This window comes from Podarcis erhardii, assembly GCF_964252035.2.
Source record: "Podarcis erhardii genome assembly, chromosome: 12".
In the NCBI taxonomy this organism is placed as follows: domain Eukaryota; kingdom Metazoa; phylum Chordata; class Lepidosauria; order Squamata; family Lacertidae; genus Podarcis; species Podarcis erhardii.
In genome coordinates this window covers 31,962,487-31,985,898 of record NC_138513.1, presented here as the reverse complement: position 1 = coordinate 31,985,898, position 23,412 = coordinate 31,962,487, and the positions used below count along the sequence as shown (strand labels likewise).

The window sequence follows — 23,412 nt, the reverse complement described above, 5'->3', positions numbered from 1 at the left end:
ACTTCAGTGCTTTGGCAGTTGTAAAAAGCCCATGGGTCAGCCTTCGTCCAGCGTGGTGTCCTTCAGATGTGGTGAACTATAACTGCCTCAGGCTGCATGAGGTCAAGATGCTTGTGTCACTAAGAATTTGTTCTGCTTTCTGCAACAAGTGTCCAGAACAGGTGGTTAAAATCAGAATCTGACTCCTCTCTCTCTCTCTAAGTACAGTGTTCTGTGTTTCCCTGAATGCTTTTCTATGCTCTAACCGGCCAGGTGGCATCCAAACTATGCTTGACTGCAATGTAAGTGCATTACTCCACACAAATTCCATTAAGCAAATATAAAGCTGAAAAAACAGAGGCCGAACTGTAATCTAGACTTCAGAATCACAGTTTTAAAAATATCCTTGTTGACCTTTGGGTTCCCAGGGGGGAAAATTCCAAATGATTAGCGGGCTCCTTGTGCAGCTCTATTGGAAACAATGTAGGCATGTGAGAGGCTTGAGGGATGCCTGTGGTTCAAGTAGGAAACTCTAAATTTGCTGCCGAGCCCCAGGGAGCAAAAAAAGATCTGGGAAAAGCCTTGCAGGAGAATGTGGTCTCGGAGTGCAACAGAGCACCAGCAACAGAATTGTAAAGCAAATGCTAAATAAGTGGAAAATTGGAAACAGCAAAAATTGGCCGGTTCCCAACAATAGCTGTGAATCCAGTTAAAGGTAAAGGGATCCCTGACTGTTAGGTCCAGTCGCGGACGACTATGGGGTTGCGGCGCTCATCTTGCTCTATAGGCCGAGGGAGCCGGCGTTTGTCCACAGACAGCTTCCGGGTCATGTGGCCAGCATGACGAACCAGAGCAGCGCATGGAAACGCCGTTTACCTTCCCGTCGGAGCGGTACCTATTGATCTACTTGCACTTTTCATGTGCTTTCGAACTGCTAGGTGGGCAGGAGCAGGGACCAAACAACAGGAGCTCACCCCCGTCGCGGGGATTCAAACCGCCGACCTTCTGATCGGCAAGCCCTAGGCTCAGTGTTTTAGACCACAGTGCCACCCACGTCCTTGTGAATCCAGTTACAGCTCCACAACTCTCATCTCACCTTCACAAGCTGTATCAACTCTCCACAGTCAGTAAAGTCCCTATGGTGGCTCAAAAACCAAAGCAAAGTGTAGTAGTAACAGTCTCTACATATGGGGCACTGGGTGAGAAGCACAAAAGCGCAGCTCTCCATGCGTAATGAAAGAGAAGGTTGAAATGTATTTAAAGCAACTCTGATTTCATGGATAATATTATAAGCTCATTCACACATGACACCAAACCCAATGGTGGTGGTAGTCATGATGATGATGATGATCATAATACTCCACTCTTCTACTTTCACATCAAAAGTGAACAATAAATGCCTAAAGCAAAAATCAAAACAAAAAAACCCCATTCAACCGCAATGTAAAGACAACAACAAAAAAAACCCCAAACAAACCCAGAATGGTAATGTTAAAAATAATTAAACAATCAATATTAAAATAGGCACCAGTTTTCAAAAAATGCACATTAAATGTCCACTAGGTCCATGAGCCCACTACAGAAAAGGTCCCTAGACCACCATGTGAATGAGCACTCCCAGTCAATATTTACCACCTCCTACTCCTAGGGCTCAGCGCCTAGGGCTTGCCGATTGCATGGTCGGCGGTTCGAATCCCCGCGGCGGGGTGAGCTCCCGTCTTTCGGTCCCAGCTCCTGCCCACCTAGCAGTTTGAAAGCACACCTAAGTGCAAGTAGATAAATAGGTACCGCTTTATAGCGGGAAGGTAAATGGTGTTTCTGTGTGCTGCGCTGGTGCTGGCTCGCCAGAGCAGCTTCGTCACACTGGCCACGTGACCCGGAAGTGTCTCCAGACAGCGCTGGCCCCCGGCCTCTTAAGTGAGATGGGTGCACAACCCTAGAGTCGGACACGAATGGCCCATACGGGCAGGGGTACCTTTACCTTTACTCCTTTTAAAGGTAAATCAAGTGTTGTTGTTCTGTTCAAATTGTCAGCTGATGGTTCCATCCTAGTTTTCAGAACAAGCAGAACCCACAGACAGATAGTTTGGACGAAACAGAAAACTATGGTTTGCCGCAAACCAGGATGTGGTCAGCGAATAATCATGTGTGAGGGAAAGGGGGAGTCCAAGCTTTAACCATGGTTTGATGTTATGCCATGTAACCAGTTTGCTACATTTGTGTAGCAATTCATGGTTTGGCAATAGGTTTAAACCTCCCCTATCTACGCAATGTGAATGGTGGTGTTCTGATATAATGGAGCCATCGAAAATGTGGTTCTCCGTGTTAGGGTGAAACGCATGGTTTAAAGCATGCATTAACAAACTGAGAATGAGTTTTATTTCACTGAAATGAAGTAGGGGCATAATGTAGCAATGTGTAGAAACTCTCAGGAGAAATCTGTCACCATTTTCCCAGATCCAAGCAGTGGGAAAGATTTAGGCCCCAACCTAAATTCATTTAGTTCCATGTTTACTCCATTTGCTCAATGCTTTGTTCTTTTTCATTTTCTTGAACGTATGTCCCAGATGTGGTTATGTAAGTGTATTTGTTTGAAGTCAAACTGTGTCATGGGATTTTACTGTTCAAGATGTCAAAATGGGTTTGAAGAAAACGTCACAAGAACACATATGTAGTGGGAATATAGAAAGAGACTTGGGGAGGGATAACCAGCAGGAAGATCACCTTTGGAGGGACCTATTTAAATGAATGGGAGCCGTGCGAGAGCACTAATGTTCACTTGGGGGCGGGGCTTGTTACTAGAATTTCCTGTATGATTGTGCTATTGGTGTGTAAAGTTTTTCAAGAAAATACAGCTCAAGGGAAAAGAAAGAAAGAATAGGAAGTCTTTTGGAATCTATATATAATGGTCTAGTAGTAGTATAGTAGTAGTAGTAGTAGTAGTAGTAATAATAATAATAATAATAATTTTATTATTTACACCCTGCCCATCTGTCTGGGTTGCCCCAGCCACTCTGGGCAGCTTCCAGCACTTATAATAACAATGTAACATTAAAAACTTCCCAATGCACGGCTGCCTTTAGATGTCTTCTAACTCCTTAACATCTGGAGGGAGGGCGTTCCACAGGGAGCATGCCACTATCAAAAAAAGCCCTCTGCCTGGTTCCCTGGAACCGACAGAAGGCCAAATGACATATAGTCCACTACTATATGTCATGGTTTTTATATCATTGCTCAATGTACTGAGCTATCAAATTGCACATCAATGAACCTGGTCTATGTTGGTCATAATTGCTAACACTTGCTTAGCTTTGTATTGTTGGCTTCCATTTTTAAATGGACAGAACTCCATTTTGGGAGCCAGCAAAGCTGGCCTGTCTTGTTACATACACTAGTGCTTTCTCTGCTAGTGTGGACTACAAATCTCAGCGCTTCCACTTTCCATCCTGCCTAATTAATAGGAGTGTTGGAAGCTGCCTTTTCAGACCACTGGTCCATCTGCGTCAGTATTGTCCACACTTACCAACAGTGACTCTCTAAGATTTCCTATAAGGGACATTCCTAGCTGTAGTGGACAGTGGGGTGGGGTGGCGGTGCTAACCTCCTGAGTGAGCAGCTGAGTCAGTTCTGCTTACCTTGAATGAAAGGGGAGGGGCAAGGTATCCTGGAGGTCAGTGCAGTGCAAACACACAAGCAGGAGTGCCAGACTGGCTCCGCCAGTGCATTTGCACTGCACCAATCTTACCACCTCACCTGTCCCAGTAAGTGACTTAGCTATTGGAGGATCAAGTAAGGACTGCCAGTGTACCACACCATGCCCTGAATTTAGAGGGACTTTGGAAAGACAGGTAGGGGCTTGCCTAGCTTTTTCTGGATTTGAATCTTCAGCTACTACTTCTCCTCTAAAATGCTGTTGAGCTATGTGCCATTGGTGTTTGGATATTTAAATTTTATAGGATAAACTAAGGAACCTCCAAATGCCTTGGGGAAGAAGAGGAACTTATGAAGCCCGGTTTGGAGTGATTACTATGCATTTGTGCTTTTGATTTTTTTCCCCCTTTTGGATTATTTAGCAAGCAAATTTAAGGGCACAAAGCTTGGAAGTTTGTCCCCTGCAAGTACCCCACATTTCCCATATATACCAAGAATAAATTTATACTACTGTGCTTGGATGTGTGCAGTTATAACTAGGAGCATAAAAGAAAAATGTGAGAAAATACTTTACACTAGACAGAAGTATCTAGCAGCTGTTTGTTCTTTAGCTTGTGGCTGAAAATTTAATCAGCGAAAATAACTCAGCTCCTGGTCTTATTCCTACTGTAGTCTTATCCCTTTCTTTGGATAAATGTGGTGTCTGGGGTTTGGAGTTAAGTGTCATTTTGTATCATTTCTGACATCTCCTTGAGTTTCTCTTCATAAGAGTCTGATTTTAATTTGTGGTAGAGTTATGACTACAAATAAACATGTATCTCAGCTATTCATGAGAAAGTGCTAATGCATATAAAATATGAAGTCAACTCTTCTTCTGAACCATCAACACAATGCACACAAAGCATGCACAAATCAGGGATCTGTTCTCAGTGAGTCTCACTTGTTTCCCACTGAAAAATAGGCTTCATTGCTTAACATATAAAATGAGATCCACCCTTAGTATCTAGGGATAAATCTGCACTGTCCCAGAGTAGACCAGGTGTAATCCTTTTCAAGAGTGGGTTAACCAAAAAATTAAGAACCCAGTGGCATATAAACCACATCAAGACTGCACAATTTCCAGCTTTTCTGTGAAACATCTGCCTCTTCTTTCCTCTTGTCCCACCATCATTTCTCCAGGATTATTTCCCTCTCACTTTTTGGAGCAACTGGCAACTTGGTCCAAAGTGGTATTTCCTGCCACATATGTCTTAAGGAAATGTTGAAATAGGAATAGAGATAAAAGAACAGGTGTATAGGAGAGGCAAAATGCACCAGAATCGCAGATCCACAAATGGAACTAGTTAGATGAACAAGAAAGTAATACTACACAAAATTAGTATACATAGTGTGCAGAGGGTAGAAATGGCTCCAATTTTGTTTCCCTTACTTTGGAACATGTACATTAGAGTCCAACCTTATAGCTCTACAGCTAATGGAAGTGTCTTCTTAGTGAGGTTCTCCATGCTTGCTATGGCAGTCAAAGACTAATAATACAAGCTAATACAGGGGTACCTCGGGTTACATAAGCTTCAGGTTACATACGCTTCAGGTTACACACTCCGCTAACCCAGAAATAGTGCTTTAGGTTAAGAACTTTGCTTCAGGATAAGAACAGAAATCGTGCTCCAGCGGTGCGGCAGCAGCAAGAGGCCCCATTAGCTAAAGTGGTGCTTTAGGTTAAGAACAGTTTCAGGTTAAGAACGGACCTCCGGAACGAATTAAGTACTTAACCTGAGGTACCACTGTAATACAGTTTCCCCCCTAGCAAATGCAAGTTTCTGGATGCAGAGTACTAACTATAACGGGTTTCTGGTTGAGACTATTTTCAATTTGTTTTCTCCCATCAGAACTTGCAACATTCCTTTCCCCATTTGCCTCTCACTTGCCTCATTTTACTCAGAAAGAATGCTATTAACAAAGACGGTGTTTTCTGTGGAGTTTTTTTCCTTTTCTGCAGAAAACTCCACAGAAATCAACTTCTTCATTCCTATACCCATTTCCAGCTGAAAGCAACAACATTCACAGTCCTTCCTTCAAGCAGTTAAAAAATAAAGTGTTTCAATTTCAAATTGACATGATCTTGTTCATTATAATCTTGGCATTATGTACAAAAGTTCAGGACACCAATTTTCTAGTAATCGTGATAAGGAGATAGGTTTGTATTAAAAGTCAGAAATACCAGTTTCTGGTATTTTTCCTCTCCACTGCAGCCCCTTTCCCAAATTTGCTCTGGGGAATCCTGACCCCCATAACACCTTTTTGGGTGCGCATGGGGAACTGCAGCGGTTGGAGAGGGGAGGAAGGTCCCACTGCGTGAGGAGAAATCCATTCCAGTGGTGATGATCACCTTTGGATGTCACCCACAGATTTTTCAGAATTCAATGCAAACACTCTGTTCAGTCATCCACCAGCTACTGTGACTAAATGAAACCTTGTCTGAAAAGTTGGCAAAAAATGGGGGAAAGCAACTCATACCGACAACAAGAGGCTAAGTAGAAGTAAGAGATTATAATTGATACTGATAGATCTTAATTGCTGACCCAAATTACTGGCAAAAGTAGTGCCTTTTTAATTTCCCAATTATTTACTGAATAATTTCACGTAAGGAAAACAGAAGATCTGTCCAACTTTAATTAATGAACTACAGTTGTTTCAAGTTGAGGTAAGCCTAGTTAATATTGTTGACTTCCATGAATCATTGCCGGTTGTGAGGTGAAGATTTGACACATTATTAGGAGAAAGAATATAAAATGGAACACTTCTATAAAAGAGTTCAAAGCCCGCAGCCAGGAAAAGATAGAAAGGCTTCTCTCAACTATCCCCCCCCCAAGAAAAGACAAACAAACTGCAACACACACACACACTTATCTGTTTCCCTGTGGACCATTTCTCCTGCTATCCAAATCAAACTACTGTTACACTGAAACAACATGAGGCATTTAAACCGTTTTATTGTACTTGGAACAGTTTTACAGTACTTATATTGCAATTGTATTGCCTTTATTTGGTTTTATAATTCTACATTCTAAAGTCCTATGCGTCATGGGACTCTATGGGGAAAGGCAAGTAGGAAATCTTATAGACATTCAAACAAACAAACAAACAAACAAACAAACAAGCTGACCAGAAGTTGCTTGTGAGCAAAACAAGTAAAAATAAAAGGTAATATTGGCCAGTGCATCCTCACTAGACCAGCATATCCAATCTTTTATAATATATACTATTCAAGTGTAAGAACAGTTTATTAGCAACTGACCCCATGCCCTGTACCATGTGAAAAAGATACCATACCCTGTGAAAAAGATAGTGTGTTGAAATTTGGATATCAATACTTTTGATTTCCACCCTGAAATGTCTCATAACTCAGGCTTCTAAATTCTCAATCTCTTAAACAAGACCCATTCAGCATTGGGACTAGTCTTATCTTCCTCTCCTTACTCGTCACTCAGGCGTTATTAAAATGTTTGGTCCTTCTTCTTCACAAGACTTAGCAAGTAATAAATAATGTCTGGGACAGGGAATTAAAGAAAATAAAAACTTGAATCAAATTTTATTATCTATCTATTTATTGGATTTATATACCACTCTTGAATCACATTCTCTCAGGATGGTTCATAGGATACAGTGTGTGTGTGTCCTCAAAACATCTACACAAGTAATATAGATAGATTAGTCACAGATTTATGCTATCCTACTCGTTTGAGTGCAGGAAGCTCCTGCAACCAATCGAAAGCCGTGCCTCAGTTGTCGAACGTTTCGGATTACGTTGGACAACCAAGGTTTGTCTGTAATAAAGATGAATCAGTGAGTACAGTGGTGCCTCGCAAGACGAAATTAATCCGTTCCGCGAGTCTCTTCGTCTTGCGGTTTTTTCGTCTTGCGAAGCACGGCTATTAGCGGCTTAGCGGCTATTAGCGGCTTAGCGGCTATTAACGGCTTAGCGGCTTTAAGAAAAAGGAAACAAACTCGCAAGAACTCGCAAGATGTTTCGTCTTGCGAAGCAAGCCCATAGGGAAATTTGTCTTGCGGAACGACTCAAAAACAGAAAACTCTTTCATCTTGCGCGTTTTTCGTCTTGCGAGGCATTCGTCTTGCGAGTTACCACTGTATAAACAAGACTATGAATCTACTCCTTCAGGAGGAGTGTGACCCTGTCCAAAACAGGCAAATGTCCAATTTTCCAGACTTTCCTTCCTTTTGCTCCATAGTGGCCCACTTCCAGGCCACCAAGTTATCCAGAAACCAGCTCAAGACTTGCACATAAACTCCTGCTTCAAATGATAAAGAGAAGTAGAGCTGTGTCATCAGCACAGTGCAAATGCTATGCTACAAATCTTCTGACGACTGCTCCCTATGGCTTCGTATAGATGCTAAAAAGCACTGGGGACAAAGGAGTGCCCAGCGGGACACCATAGCATAGTTGGAAGGAGGTGGGGCAACATACAGTCACCCAGTGGGAACAAAACGGCTGAAGAACAATGCCTCCAACTTTGAGGTACAATTCAGGAGGACACCGTGGCATAGTCGATTGTATCAAAAACTGCTGACAGACCAAATAAGGGGGGCACACTTACGTTACACACCTAAGCAAAACTGAAGCCCAGTTTTTCCTTCCTGGATAAGAAAAGTTGCTTCTGTGGGAAGGTGACTGGAAAAGGAAAACCAGTGTCTGCTGCTTGTATCACAATTCCAAGGACACATTTGAAACTCAAAGAGGGGAAAGTCACTTGGGGAGGAGGTAATCTGAAGAGGGAAAACAGCAGGTAGGGAAGCCTTGAAGTCCCCCCATTAACCACCTATCTGCTATCCCAATGGCTCCCTCTAAAAGTGGCTTTTCCTTTTCAAAAAGGACTTTCAGGCTAATACATAATTTGCATGCAACAGGTAGTTTAGCACTAAGCTGAGCTAGGCCTTGCCTGGAAAAATAATGCCCCCCTTTACTTAGGAATATAGTAACATTAATTATGTGCTTGTATTTAGCTGCTCAGTCCAGGGGTATAATGAAATAAAATAGGGTCTTCTAATAAAAAAATATTTCAAGTAGGTAAACCTAAATCAGTTATTCACCAGATTTTAGCCTTTAAAGAGAGATGTCAGTGTTACGAGAGTTGGTGAAGGCAGTGATATGCAAAGATGGTAAACTGGGAAACTGTTGGCAAAATATTTGGCTTGCTCTTGGCCCGTGGCCAGTATGTCCTTTGTAAATGAATCCCACATCTTTATTAACTTAAGCATTTCTTTTTTCTTTTTCTAATTTGAAACGTATTTCAAACCTTTTGTTTAACAAAGTCCTTGGAACATGATATGGCCCCCAGATCGAGAAAAATAGGAAAGTCAATTAAAATTCTGACATTAGCCACAATCACGTAAACACATGCTTCAGCTAATCCACTATTTTATTTTTTTAATTACATGCCTCAAGATGCAGAGGAGGAGCCACCAAGGGGCGTTACCACACCACTATCAGGAAAACACAAGTTCTGAACATTTTCACAGCAAGAATTCCTACTATTTGACAAATGCAAATACAGTTGCAGATCCCATAGTTTTTACTAACCTGCATAGAAACCTTAGAATCGTAGAACCACAGAATTTTAGAGGTGGAAGGGGCCTTGGGGTCCAGGGGTCGGCAAGGCTTACTGGGCACGGGCCGGATCACTCCCGCGGAGATGCTCTGTGGGCTGGACCAGCATAGTATGATGCCAGAAATTGCGTCTGCACATGTCTGCAGCGCAGGAAATCACTTCTGTGCATGCCCAGCCGCCGAAAATCGCACCTGCGCAGAAGCGATTTCTGGAGGGGTGGAAGAGAGTCTCCACGCCACGCTGCACCCATTTAGTGCAGCATGCGGGGACTCGCCGAGTGGGCGGCTCGGTTTGGGGGCGGCTCATGGGCCGGTTAAGCGACCCTCATGGGCTGCTTCCAGCCCATGGGCCTTAGGTTGCCGACCTCTGATCTAGTCCAACCCCCTGCAATGCAGGAATCTTCTGCTCAACATGGGGCTTGAACGTATAATGCTGAGATGAAGAGTCCCATGCTCTTCTGACTTAGCCGTCCCAGGTATTCTAGCCGTACATATTTTAGGTAAAGGTAAAGGGACCCCTGACCATTAGGTCCAGTCGTGTCCAACTCTGGGGTTGCGGCGCTCATCTTGCTTTATTGGCCGAGGGAGCTGGCGTTTGTCCAGAGACAGCTTCCGGGTCATGTGGCCAGCATGACAAAGCCGCTTCTGGCGAACCAGAGCAGCACACGGAAACACCATTTACCTTCCCGCCAGAGCGGTACCCATTTATCTACTTGCACTTGACGTGCTTTCGAACTACTAGGTGGGCAGGAGCAGGGACTGAGCAACGGGAGCTTACCCCGTCACGGGGATTCAAACCGCAAACCTTCTGAATGGCAAGTCCTAGGCTCAGTGGTTTAACCCACAGCACCACACGCTTCCTGGAAGAAAGGGCCCACTGGCTTTCTTCCAAAATGCAATAATTAAGCCATTTATTTTTCTCACCCAAAATATCTTTTTTTTTTTTTTGGTATATGCCATTTGAGTACTTGGATGTCAGCTGTAGGCCTCATTGGGTGTCTGTTGTGGCCTGCACCCTTAAAGGGAGCCCAGCGCCATTCTGCACACAGACTACTGTTCCTGCTCCTCTTTCTGTTTGCTGTCTCCACCTCTGTTCAACTGTTAACTCCAGTCATGAAAGCAGGGCTCCTCACCCCCAGGCAGAACTCTCAGGTGGGCGCCACTGCCATTATAACAGAACAAGGGAGGCGTTCATGGTGAGTTCCAGGACCTCTTCTTTTTCTAGAAAAAATAACACTGCAAGAAAGCAATGGCAAGGGTGGGGAGATACAACAGGATCTTCCACCTGCTTTCCACTTTCCCTTCTGAGTGGTTGTATGGATTGGGCACTGGGGAAAATGAGTGGGCCGTGGTGCCTTCGAGAGAAGAAGAGGTCTATGGTGGCAAATTGCCCAAGCTCCCAATAACCTTTGAACCCAGAACTGATGATTTATTTATGTTCATCATGGATTTGTCTGCAAATATGGCTATTTTGCATACCTTAATTTTGATCCCTTGGAAAATGTTGGTCAATATCAATACGCAGACCTGAAAAGTTTTCTTAGGGTTGCCATATTGTGAAGAGCAAAAAAAGAGGACACATTTGCCGACTTCTACTTTTAACTATGGGTCGCTATGACGAATTTTCCCCTTGAAAAAGAGAATGTGTCCTGGGAAAAGAGGACATATGGCAATCCTAAAACAAAGACAGCACAACCAAGACAGAACACTTAAAGTCCCTCCTCACATTAAATGAATGGAAATTCTAGACTGACGTGTGGCTTTTCAATGAAATCTTTGACAACGGAGATAAGAGGGTGCTTCCACATAAGGAAGCTAAAACCATTCCTGTTTGTATATTCAGATACTTCCTGCTTCAATTCTGCATTTGTAGCTTTCATTGGTCGGAAAACTGGTATCGGGACATGTCCTTCGTTTCTAAAGGAGCTACAACACTCTCAACCTTCCTCAAAGAGCTGGAATTAATATGTAATTCATAGATGTGTTCTAAGTGGTTACTGTACATGTAAATATTAACAAGCGATCGATAATCTAAGTTGGGAGCCATAGCAAATTTAATAGTTTAACTTTGTGCTGTTTGAGAAAGGACTTCCTTTCATCTATCTTCAGTCTCCTGCTAGGCTGCCTCACTTGCATGACTCCTGGGTCTAATAGTATGAGAGAAGAACAAAAACTTCTCTGTCAACTTTGGTCCACATCATGTAGATGTTTATTATCTCCAGACTTAATTGCCTTAAAAAAAAAAGAGAGAGAAAGAACAAAAACAAAAACAAAAAGCCCCAAACATTGTAACCTTTCTTTATGGGAAAGAAGTTTCAGGTCCCTGGTCAATTTGGTTGTCTCATCTGCACCTTTTCCAGCTCTGAAAAATATACTTATTGAGATGCAGAGGCCAGAAATGTACTCCATGGTAGATGTTAAGGGATGGCAGACAATTGAACAACCCTTTCATTGAAAAACAGAGCATGGTTGTGATATATTGTTGCTACGAATTTCGAGAAAATGTACTGGATCCCTTGTAGAAGGAGAAAAAATATATTTCATCCTATTATGTTACGCTGGTGTCAGGGGTTGAGGGGAAAGATCCCATTCAGTACCTAATAGCGTGCACATGCTGCAGAGAAAGGGAGTAGAAATAACTTTTCTGTTGTTTTCCTATACAGCGGCACCTCAGGTTAAGTACTTAATTCGTTCCGGAGGTCCGTACTTAACCTGAAACTGTTCTTAACCTGAAGCACCACTTTAGCTAATGGGGCCTCCTGCTGCCGCCACACTGCCAGAGCGTGATTTCTGTTCTCTTCCTGAAGCAAAGTTCTTAACCTGAAGCACTATTTCTGGGTTAGCAGAGTCTGTAACCTGAAGCATATGTAACCCGAGGTACCACTGTAATACTAGAACTTGGGTTCACCAAATGAAATGTACTGGCAATAAGGTCAGGACAAAAACCAATGCACTTCATCACATGCTGTGTGGTCCATTTATGAATTCACTGCCAATTGATCCAAGTGAGAGTGCTATTGCTTTCATGACTTTCTTTCAGGCTTCCCATAAGCACTCTAGCTCAGTGGTAGAGCTTCTGCTTTCTATACAGAAGATCCAATCCTCAGCATCTCAAGATAAAATGGTGAATGTCCCCTGGCCGGAAGCCCAGAGAGCTGCTGCCCGCCATTTTGGAAATACTGAGCTAGATATGGACCAAAGCAGTTTCCTCTTTTCCTAGCTGAGTGGTCCATGTTTGAAAACACCAGATAAACCTTTGGGCCTGATCTAACAAGGAGAATGCTTATGTTCATAATGTGCTCATGGTGGCCACAGGATTATGTGACTCTAAATGGGAATTAGACAAATGTATGGAGGCTATACCCCTTCATGGATCACTGCCTTGCCGTGGCGAAGGGGCTTGATTAACTCAGAGAATCTATGAGCTATGCCGTGCAGGGTCACCCAAGATGGACAGGTCATAGTGGAGAGTTTTGACCAAATGTGATCTACCTGGAGCAGGAACCGGCAAGCCACTCCAGTATCCCTGCCAAGAAAACTCCATGGACCGAGATGGTTGGACAGTGTTCTCGAAGCTACCAGCATGAGTTTGACCAAACTGTGGGAGGCAGTGGAAGACAGGAGTGCCTGGCGTGCACTGGTCCATGGGGTCACGAAGAGTCGGACATGACTAAACAAAAACATGGAGGCTATATGGTGGCTAAATAGAACATCAATTTTCAAAGGCAATTAATACTGTTTTTGGGAGCAATAAGAGCAGCAGGAGGATTACTGTTTTCATGCCCTCCTTGAGGGCTTTCTAGAACAGGGGTCAGCAACCTTTTTCAGCCTGGGCCGGCCCACCATCCCTCAAACCATGTGGTGGGCTGAACTATATTTGGGGGGGGGCTGAACAAATTCCTAGGCCCCACAAATAACCCAGAGATGCATTTTAAATAAAAGGGCACATTCTACTCATGTAAAAACACCAGGCAGGCCCCACAAATAACCCAGAGGTGCATTTTAAATAAAAGGACACATTCTACTCATGTAAAAACATGCTGATTCACAGACTGTCCGTGGGCCAGAATGAGAAAGTGATTGGGCTGCACCCGGCCCCCGGGCCTTAGGTTGCCTACCCCTGTTCTAGAAGAATCTGGCCAGCCGGTGGGGAGGGGTGGGTGGAGAGTAGGCTGGACTACACTGACCTTCAGTCTGACCTATCATGAATCTTATATTCAATTACACATCTTAAATAACGAGTCAGAAAAGAGGAAACACAAGTTGCATGTTACAGACACCATGGGCTGACATTTAAATTTTGTGGTGACTGGAGGGGAAGCACCCACAGTCAGGAAAACAATAAATTTCCCCTTAATCTGTTGGACTGAATAAAATAACTTCACAGAAACTTTGGAACAGCCAAGGAAAGTTTAAGGCAAGAAAGGAAAATCTTTGGTGTTGTCCTTTCCTTTCCTTTTTTGCTGTCTGGTTGTTTAGAGCGTAGAAATGGGCAACCAGGACAGTTCTCTCCACCTACTGAATCTTTAGAATTCTTGCCAAGATAAAGAATGGTTTCTCCTGCCCACCTTCCTTCCAAGACAATAAAATGCAGTAAGTAAATGTCTTGTAGGAAATCGAAAAAGTAACATTACATGAAGGAGCAACTGGAGGGTAAAAAACAAAACAAAACATGGGGCATCTCTGTGATTCCCTGATAACTGGTCAGGAATTGTTGAGCAGATTCATAGTTAGATGGGTTTATAAAATCATATTTTCCATCACAAGTGTATTTTTTATAGTTTCTGTACTTTATACATTCCTATTTTTAAAAGTAGAGTCTCTGGTCAAAATCTAATAAACAAATCCTATAGATTAAAGATAATTTAATAAATAAACCCTATAGAGTCAAAATAATTTAATAAAGAAATAATATAGAGTCAATGTAACTTTTTTCAGCGTAGTAAGCACTGCTTACGGAAATATTGGATGCTCATAGATCTCTACTAGATCTCTACTTGGAAGCTGTTGAAAAGGCAGGTGTCCTCTATGGATTGTGAATGGGAAACCATACTCTGTGCCATTTTTAGCTACTTTCCTCATTCACAAGAGCAATCGGCGGTGCAGCTGGCAAGTCAGGCACTTGTGGGTCTCAGTCACCACAACTTTCGAAGTCTGTACGGTACTTTGGAGAAGCAGAGATTGCAGAAATGGCCATGCCTGAAACCCCCGCCCACCAAATGGTAGCAACCAACTCCCATGAGCAAAGAAAACCCCCAAGATAACATGTGAACAAGCCCAAAGTTTTGTTCTGTGCAACACTTTTTTAAGGATCCCAGATGTTTCCCACTTCTGATGGGCAGTGTGCAGTGGGACGTATTTACATAGATATAAAGGAATATCTTTTATAAACATGTTTCTTCCACAAGATCCTTTGGCACAACATATCTTGGGTGCTGCTCTGTACTTGCGGCAAATTAAACATTGCCATGTGGATGAATCAGTTACAACTGTTGTTTATGGAGAATCTTTCCACTGCGCAGGAGATGGGTCTAGTTCAGCCCCACCAGCAAAGACTGATACAGGTACAGTGGTACCTCGGGTTAAGTACTTAATTCGTTCTGGAGGTCTGTTCTTAACCTGAAACTGTTCTTAACCTGAAGCACCACTTTAGCTAATGGGGCCTCCTGCTGCTGCCACACCGCTGGAGCACGATTTCTGTTCTCGTCCTGAAGCAAAGTTCTTAACCTGAAGCACTATTTCTGGGTTAGCGGAGTCTGTAACCTGAAGCGTATGTAGCCTGAGGTACCACTGTACTATACAACCATGGTTGTACTATATAACCATGGTTCATCCATCAGAAGCATTCCAGGGGCTTTCACTCTTCCTTCTGTGTGGCTATTCCTCCATAACTTTCTGTATGTAGGCTAACAAACAAAGGTTACTGTCAGGTGCACCAACTCGCAGGAGCCGAGCCCATTTGGACATATTTTTGGGGACAGCCCCCCCAATGTTCAAAGGGGTGGGGGCGGGCAAGTGCGGAGCCAAGCACAGTGCAACTTCAGTGGCTGGCTCCTTCTCCTCTTCCTCCTGCCACGGAGGGGAAGGAGCGGGGAAGCAGCCTCCAGCCAGTGGCCGCAGCAGGAGAAGCCGCCGGCAGTTGAAGCCGAACTGCCACCATTTTCAGCTCCACTCCTGGCTCCCCCAAAAGTCCTGATGACACACATGCAACATCAGCCGTCCAGTCACCCTCAAATGTTGACACCTCTGATTACTGTTACCTCTCTGCCACTGTTAGCACTAACCTTTAGCTAGCCATAATGGCATTTTGCAAATCCACTTTAAACTATGCTGTGAAATGGGATTTGGCACACTCCAAAATTAGGTCTGAAACAGCAAAGGAAGGAATGGCCACATGAGAGGGGAGGAGAGAGGAATGCTTGTTTGTTATCACATTTTTATTTTTTTCCACTGTAAATAACTTTAGCATAAGGTGTAAGGCACTTCCACATAAATGGGTTTCCTGAATGTCAAATATGCTGATTCAGAGCACCTGACGCCAGGAAGCCAAGTCTGGTTGTCACTGAGCTGACTGCCACTAGGTCATACTACAGAACACCTTTACCTTTTCCATTTAACCCTCTTCCACTGTATTTTCTTTTAGAAAGCCAAAGGGGGCAGGGGGGAGGGAATAAACCTGGTGTTTCAAATTCTGGTAAAGCACAGATTACATTATGGAAATAAAATATGAAATGGGCCACGCATCTATGTAAAGACTCCCAATATTTGCGATTCATTTATTTGTAAAATTTGTTATATAGGCTTTGATTTAGCATGCTTTATAGTTTAAAATTCCAAACGCCCTGTCCCAACCCTCCCAGGAATTAGCTACATGTGGCAAGTATTTTGCTTTCTTCTTAACAGGTATGTTTGCGGGGAGGGAGGGTATAAATCTCAGGGACTCTTTGCAACAGAGAGCACGAGCGTGAACGCCCAGGAGCCACACTCCTGAAATCGCTTTGGTTGTAAGTTCCCCCACCGACATAAATAAGTGGTTGCATGGCTTGCAGAACTGCGTTGGCAAAGCATTAGCTTGAAGCCCTGAGTGGCACCTTTGGGACACGATGCACAAATCACAACCCTAAATGATTTATATCCTAGAGAGCGTATCTTTACCAGCAAAACCTTTTATGCGCTCTATTAGACAGCAGTTAACTGATCTCAAATTGACCAGTCTCATTTCAAAATCAGTCCCGTCCCCCATAGCCCTTCCTTGAAACCCAGTTTCAAAACTGTGTGTGTGTGCGTGTGTGTATTCTAGCAGAAAATAATTCGCAGCTGTGATAATATCAGGTTGGGATTTTTTTTTTAAAGAAAGGAAAAGGAAAACACTATACTATAGTTTTACATTGAATAATAAAAGATAAAAAGGGCAGTCTGTGAATAATTAGGGGTTGCTGTCTGAAGCCAGTTGCAGTCACTGCAACTGATAATAAACTTAAACCCCCTCGAGAGCAGGTAAACGCTTTGCAACCCTGACCCCCTACATCTCACATTACTTAACTACCCTGCAGCTCCAACATTACATCACCATCCCAATGATTGGTCCCTGCAGTTTAACTCTCTCCCTGTCTCCTCCGATTAGGAACGAAAGAGCAACGCCAGGGAAGGAGGGAGGGGAGGAAGGAAGGAGCAGCCTCGGAAGAAACTTCGCTCGAAAGTTTGCTGCGCTCCCTCGCTTGGGCCGGTGCAGATCGGAGGATCCGCTCCACAACTCTTTATGGAGGAGGATGAGGATGTTTGTAAGCAGAAAGCAAACTGCACCGAAGTGCAGAGAAGGACAAGGGGGCGGGTGGGGAGGACGAGAGAGAGATATATATATGCTCCCAGAGGAAATGAATCAAGAGGCAAAAAAATAAAAGCAAGAGAAAGGTGGTCGTCTGACTGGTGGTAGTAAGAGGAGGAGGAATGGTAGTAGTAAGTCGTGCGAGAGCAGAGCGCGATCAGAAAAGGAAAATTAAAAACAAACCTCATGGACATCACTGGGTCTGAATTCCCTGCTGAGGTGCAGAACATGAGAGCCCTGGAATGAGTGTATCGAGAACCTGAGCCAAAGCTTAACTAGCCCGAGTGAGTCATATCCTTCCCATTTGATTCCAGTCCAAATGGTGATGTAATGCTCTGGGCCCTCTCTCTCTCTCTTCTCTCTCTCTCTCTTCTACGCCTGCCCCTCTCCCTCCTCCTCCTCCCTTTCTCCTTTTTAGCTTGGTGCTAGTGAAGTCACCATTTAAATCTGGCAGAGCTGAAGCTGAAAAACTTCAATGTAACCAAAACAGCCCCAGGCGAAGTTCCAGACGCACAGAGACTTGGTGGTGCAATTGCCATTGGAAACGGGTAAACACTGGGAGAAACAGTGCCGCCTCACAAGGGCCCGAGCAGCTGCCTGGGCGAGATCACAGTCAGGCCCCGGGAACGGGGCTGTCGGAAATTTAATGGTTTTGTATATGTGTGTGTGTGTTTCTTTCTTCCCCCCTCAGAAGATGCTACACACACACACACACAGGCGCATTCCCGCACATTTTAAGACCCCAAGGAAGAAGAAGAAGAAAGGGAGGACTTGCAAATGGGAGGAAAGCAGCTATGGAAAGAGGAGGTGAAACAAGCAGGAACAGGAGAGAGAAACTATTCGAAATATGCTTAGGCTTATAGGGAAATGAACGCAGACATATCTGTCAAGAAGTCTTAAATCGAAGAGTCGCCCTTGGTCTTGAAGGCCAGCCCAGGGCCCAGTTCATAGGGAATGAATGGCGCTGCCTTGGTAGTAACAGCCCAGGAGAAGCTCTGCTCCGAGGAGCCAGGCAATTCTTTTAAAACGTTTTCATAGCTGGCATTCTATTGTTATTAATTCCCACACTTGCTCCCCCCCCCCCGCAACCTCTGGTGTGTGTGTGTGTTTTTTAGCAGTTTTCTCTGCTTCCATCAGGATCACACTACCATCATGTGAGGAGGCTTGCCGACATGACACCTGTCTCCATTTCCTGCCTCTTAGGTGTGTTTTTTTTTAATAAGAAAAACCACTTCATCTCCCGTGACCACTGTTTTATTTCACTTTTTCAAAACCATCGCGTGTCCTCGACGCACACCACTTTGGCAGTGAACCTCTTGCACCAATTCAGTGCTTCCCTCGAGGGAAGCAGATACTACCATGCTAGCACACAAAGAAAGTAAAAGGGTTTTTATTGTGGTTGTTGTTAAAACAGTTGCTATGTCTGGTAACAACAGTGTCAGCTGGTGGAAGAATCAAGAGATTCGTGATCTCCTGGGAATTTGAATCCAGGCCGCCATTAACATTCGGTTCTGCAGCAGACCTGACTGTGCATGGTTGATTACACAAAGTCTAATAATCATAGAATCGTAGGGACCCTGAGGATCATCCAGGCCAACCCCCTGCAATACAGGCCTATGCAGCTGTCCCATGCATGGATCGAACCCGCAACCTTGGCGTTATCAGCGCCACACTCTAGCCAACTAATGTTTAATAAAAGGCTGGAGGGCTTGGCTAGAGAATACCAGCTATCTATGTACCACTTGATTTTAACGTTTCACGCTAGTAGTTGTTCAGGAGTTATGGGAAGTGAAGGAGAGTGACGTGGATGAGAAAATAATGGCAGCACACCATCGCTTGTAGCACATTCAGTGGCGTAGCGTGGGTTGTCAGCACCCGGGGCAAGGCAAGTAATTTGCGCCCCCTAACCCGTGGATTTGCGCCCCCTAACCCGTGGATTTGCCCTAACCCCAGATGTTGCGCCCGGTGCGGCCGGCCCCCCCTGCACCCCCCACGCTACGCCACTGAGCACATTGCAGGAGAATACAGTGGTGCCCCGCAAGACGAATGCCTCACAAGACGAAAAACCCGCTAGACGAAAGGGTTTCCGTTTTTTGAGGCGCTTCGCAAGATGAATTTCCCTATGGGCTTGCTTCGCAAGATGAAAACGTCTTGCGAGTCTTGCAAGTTTTTTCCCTCCCCCCCTTTTTCTAAGCCGCTAATAGCCGCTAAACCACTAATAGCCGCTAAGCCGCTAATAGCGCTAATCCGCTAAGCCGCTAATAGGGATGCTTCGCAAGACGAAAAAACTGCAAGGCGAAGAGACTCGCGGAACGAATTATTTTCATCTTGCGAGGCACCACTGCACCTTATGAGGACTGCTAAAGTGCTGTAGTGTAAAAGCACCTTGTGTGGCTGCCATTATTTTAACAGCAGCCCATTTCTAAGATGCTTCCATTGTCCAAATTGCAGCAGTAGGAGCCGCTGTCATAAATGATGCTTCTACAGAGGTGAAGAATAAATATCCCCCGTAAGATAAATCACTTTTTCCTAGCTCGATGGGCATGACCATCACTTAAATTTAAGAAAACATCTCTGTTATTTTCAGACAGTTTGGTTACAGCTATGAATTGTTGCTATCTCTGGGGACTAATATCTATGGCTGTGAGTTGGGTAAGGAGGGAAATAAAGGAGGGCATATTCCTTTCTGTGGATCGGGCAAACTCACTTGATACTAATACTATGTGGCCAGTGAAAGTGACAGTGTTACCAAGTGAAACAGCTTGGAATTAGAGGTGATCAGCCATAATTATTCCTGGCGCCACTGAAGTCGGTGGCTTGACAGTATCATATGTAGTTACAAAGTTTGGTTCATTGTGTCATTGGCCTGCATAACTCATTTATGTCTGAATGACCAGTTATTGATTTCTCATCTTCTGTAACATAATAAAAAGAAGTTTAATCACTCTAAAGCTTTCATTTATTTCCATGCTACTTTCAACCGAACAACATGCAGAAGCACCTCTGTTTTTATTTCCCAGTTGCCCTGCAAAATAATATTCTAAAGGATGGGGTATACATTTTATAAACAAAATAATAAAAAATATAACGACTGCAAGTCTCCTGTAAAAAAAAAAAAAAAATGTTCCGGTTGTTCAGTTCTAATTTTTTTCTTAAGGATTTCAATGTGTTTAAGTCTTGGGAGCCAAATTTCAAAGACGACATGGTACTTATAGATATGATTTGGAATATCTGGTTTTAAAAGTTTTTTTTTAAAGAAACCCCAACAACTGAATAAATGTTTCTAATACCATTCCTAACGTAGGATGGCGGGTTCATAAATAAAAGGAAAGCAAAACCATTAAAAAAAGCAAAAGCCATAACTCACATAGTCTCCAAGTTCCTACAGATGAAAATAGGGCATGCCTATAACACCCTTATATACAGACCAATGATCACTACCAGGACCCAACCCCTGTCTCCGGTCAGACATTGCTAATGACTGATGTATGAGTTACTGCACCCATTTGCTCTGCAATAGCCTCTCTTATATGGCTTTAAAAGCCAAGAATCTGTTTGCTCTTTTAGTTAAACACACATCTAAAATCTGTAACGGTCTGGTAACATGTTATCGCAGTTCAGAACGCACATCAGCATCTGCAAGTGTGTAAAACGACATGCTGCACACTGCATGGTACAGTGGTACCTCAGGTTAAGTACTTAATTCGTTCCGGAGGTCCGTACTTAACCTGAAACTGTTCTTAACCTGAAGCACCACTTTAGCTAAGGGGGCCTCCTGCAGCCACCGTGCCGCCGGAGCACGATTTCTGTTCTCATCCAGAAGCAAAGTTCTTAACCCGAGGTACTATTTCTGGGTTAGCAGTGTCTGTAACCTGAAGCGTATGTAACCTGAGGTACCACTGTGCCTTCATTCATTTCCATTATTTACATGTGGGTCCTCCACTGGGGAGAGGCTTCATTTTGCCCCTGCGGCCTCTTAATTTTCCTCTACTGAGTGCATTCAGTGGGGCACAAGTAAGAGACTGAACATACGATCGTTCTAGGGCTGCCATATTTTGAAAAGCAAAAAAAAAGAGGGCACATTTGCCGACTTCTGCTTTTAACTCAGGATCACTATGACGACTGTGCTCGTGAAAAAGAGGGTGTGTCCTGGGAAAAGAGGACATGTGGCAACCCCAAAGGCTCAGAAAAATAATCCCAAATCGTAATAGAATAAAATAAAAATATGTTTCTTTTTCTGGAACGTGTCAGGTGATTTTTCAAATCAATTTGATGCAAGTGTGGCGCTCATCCATCTCTAGAAGGTATGGCTATAGCCCAGCCTTATCTGCTATAGCAGGGGTCAGCAAACTTTTTCAGCAGGGGGCCAGTCCACTGTCCCCCAGACCTTGTGGGGGGCTGGACTATATTTTGAGGGGGGGGAATGAACGAATTCCTATGCCCCACAAATAACCCAGAGATGCATTTTAAATAAAAGGACACATTCTACTCATGTAAAAACACGCTGATTCCCGGACTGTCTGCGGGCCGGATTGAGAAGGCGATTGGGCTGGATCCGGCCCCCGGGCCTTAGTTTGCCTACCCATGTGCTATAGCCATGGTAGCACATGCAGGGAATTGTACTGCATATTTGAGACAAGCAGGAAAGAGGTTTATTTGCTGCTCAACCCTTCCTGTTAAATGTTTTCACTGACACAAGGAAGCTGACAACTGCCGGATGCACAATATTCTTATATCAACCTGAAAATAGGTTTACACCCATGTTCATTCTTTGTCGGTTCCAGAAATCTTCTTTGCGTGGTTGCTTATATTTCTTTTCCACAACCCCAATCCAGCATCCCCAATGGTGTAGTTTTCAACACTGGCTCCTAGGAAGAAAGCACCCCTGTACAGTGAAGTTGGGGTCCCTGCACACGATTCTGTTCTCCAAAGTGCCTCTCTGTGCAACAGGCTACAATACTGGACCTGTATACTAACTATAAATATTGTCTTATAGTACAGAACCTTTCAAAAGGAAAGGGGCGTTCAATAGAATGTGGTGGTCAGTGAATTCAACATTGCATCATAATTAATAGGTTTCGTAAAATTAATAAAAGGTTCATCTACTACACATCACACTTTTCTAAACGTACTTGGGAAAAAGATGCATTACATTTCGGCACCTCGGTTATCCGTTCTGTGGTCGTTACACAGGTGAGCGGAGGAACAATTCAGGATCAACTATTTCTCAATCAAAATGTGTTTTTGAATGAAGCTAAATGCTTAAATAGTTAAAAACAAGACGACTGGTTTGAGGGTATTAAAAAGTCGCTTCCAACTCAGGTATTTTCAAGGTCTGTTGACCCCCCCCCCAAATCCTTACAGGAAACACTGTTATCCCATTTTCCTTCCTGTGACCTGTAAATGATGTAGGATTTCCTGTAGTCCAGAGGAAATCTCACTCAGATACCAAAGCTGCACCTTTTCATGTGTGTATTAACTTTATTCCTTTCTATTCTCCTTCCCTTTCTCTTCTCCTTGCATTCCTCATATACAGTATTTCTAACATCCAGACGTTCTGAAGAATAGAGGCTGATGGGATGGGAAGCAAATGATATTTTAATTCCAAAGGGATCCAACTTCAGAACAGTGCCCATGGCTCCAATTTTGCAGACTAGCTGAGGAATGTTTATAGCCCCCCTCCCTGCAGCGTATCTCATCCTTGGGGAGAGGGTGGTGTGGCAGATATCACAGCTGTCTGATGTAAGCACGGCTAACAATTCCACTACTCTGGCTGCAAAGCTCGTATCTCTGCACAAAGGAGCAATGTGTACGCTTTGAAAATCACACCACCCAGCAATTATTTGGCAAGAGCACCATCAGCTGAAGCAAGCACAGGGAAAAAGCATTTAAAATGTTTAAAAGTCTAGAACGTGTATCCATAACTTGAAACAGACCGTTGTTTAATTAAAAATACATTTGTGCACACCTACGTATAAACAAACAAACAGCGCCTACGTACAAGCCCTAAATTCACCGTGAAGTAGGTTCTACTGGAGTTAAGTGGGACTTACATCCAATAAAACATGCTCAGGATCAAGACATTTGATCAACAACTTTCTCTGTTTTTTAGAAATAAATTTTATTAGAGTTTGGGGAAGGGGATACAAAGATTATTATCTATTCTCTTTTTAATCAAAACTAAAATGTTAATCTAAATAAAAAGACAGGCCGAAAAGAAAAAGGGGGAAAGAAAGGGGAGGGGAGGGGAGGAAAGGGAAAAGAGAGAAAGAGAAAAGGGTGGAGAAATAGAGAAGGGATGAAGGGGGGAGAAAGAGAGAGGAGAGAAAGA

General features: G+C 43.6%; 1 protein-coding gene across 8 annotated transcripts in view; it reads right to left on the bottom strand.

Moving 5' to 3' along the window:
- The window catches only part of CREB5 (cAMP responsive element binding protein 5), a 268,057-nt gene that overhangs the window by 89,038 nt on the left and 155,607 nt on the right, over positions 1 to 23,412 (bottom strand). Inside the window, exon 1 of one of the 8 annotated variants that reach the window (XM_081882231.1) lies at positions 17,265 to 17,396. The exons of the other annotated variants lie outside the window; for them this stretch is intronic. Within the exon in view, the coding sequence (XP_081738357.1) occupies positions 17,265 to 17,311 (47 nt within the window). The 5' untranslated portion in view covers positions 17,312 to 17,396. Of the gene's footprint in view, positions 1 to 17,264; positions 17,397 to 23,412 lie in introns of those variants that run through there. 8 annotated transcript variants of the gene reach the window in all.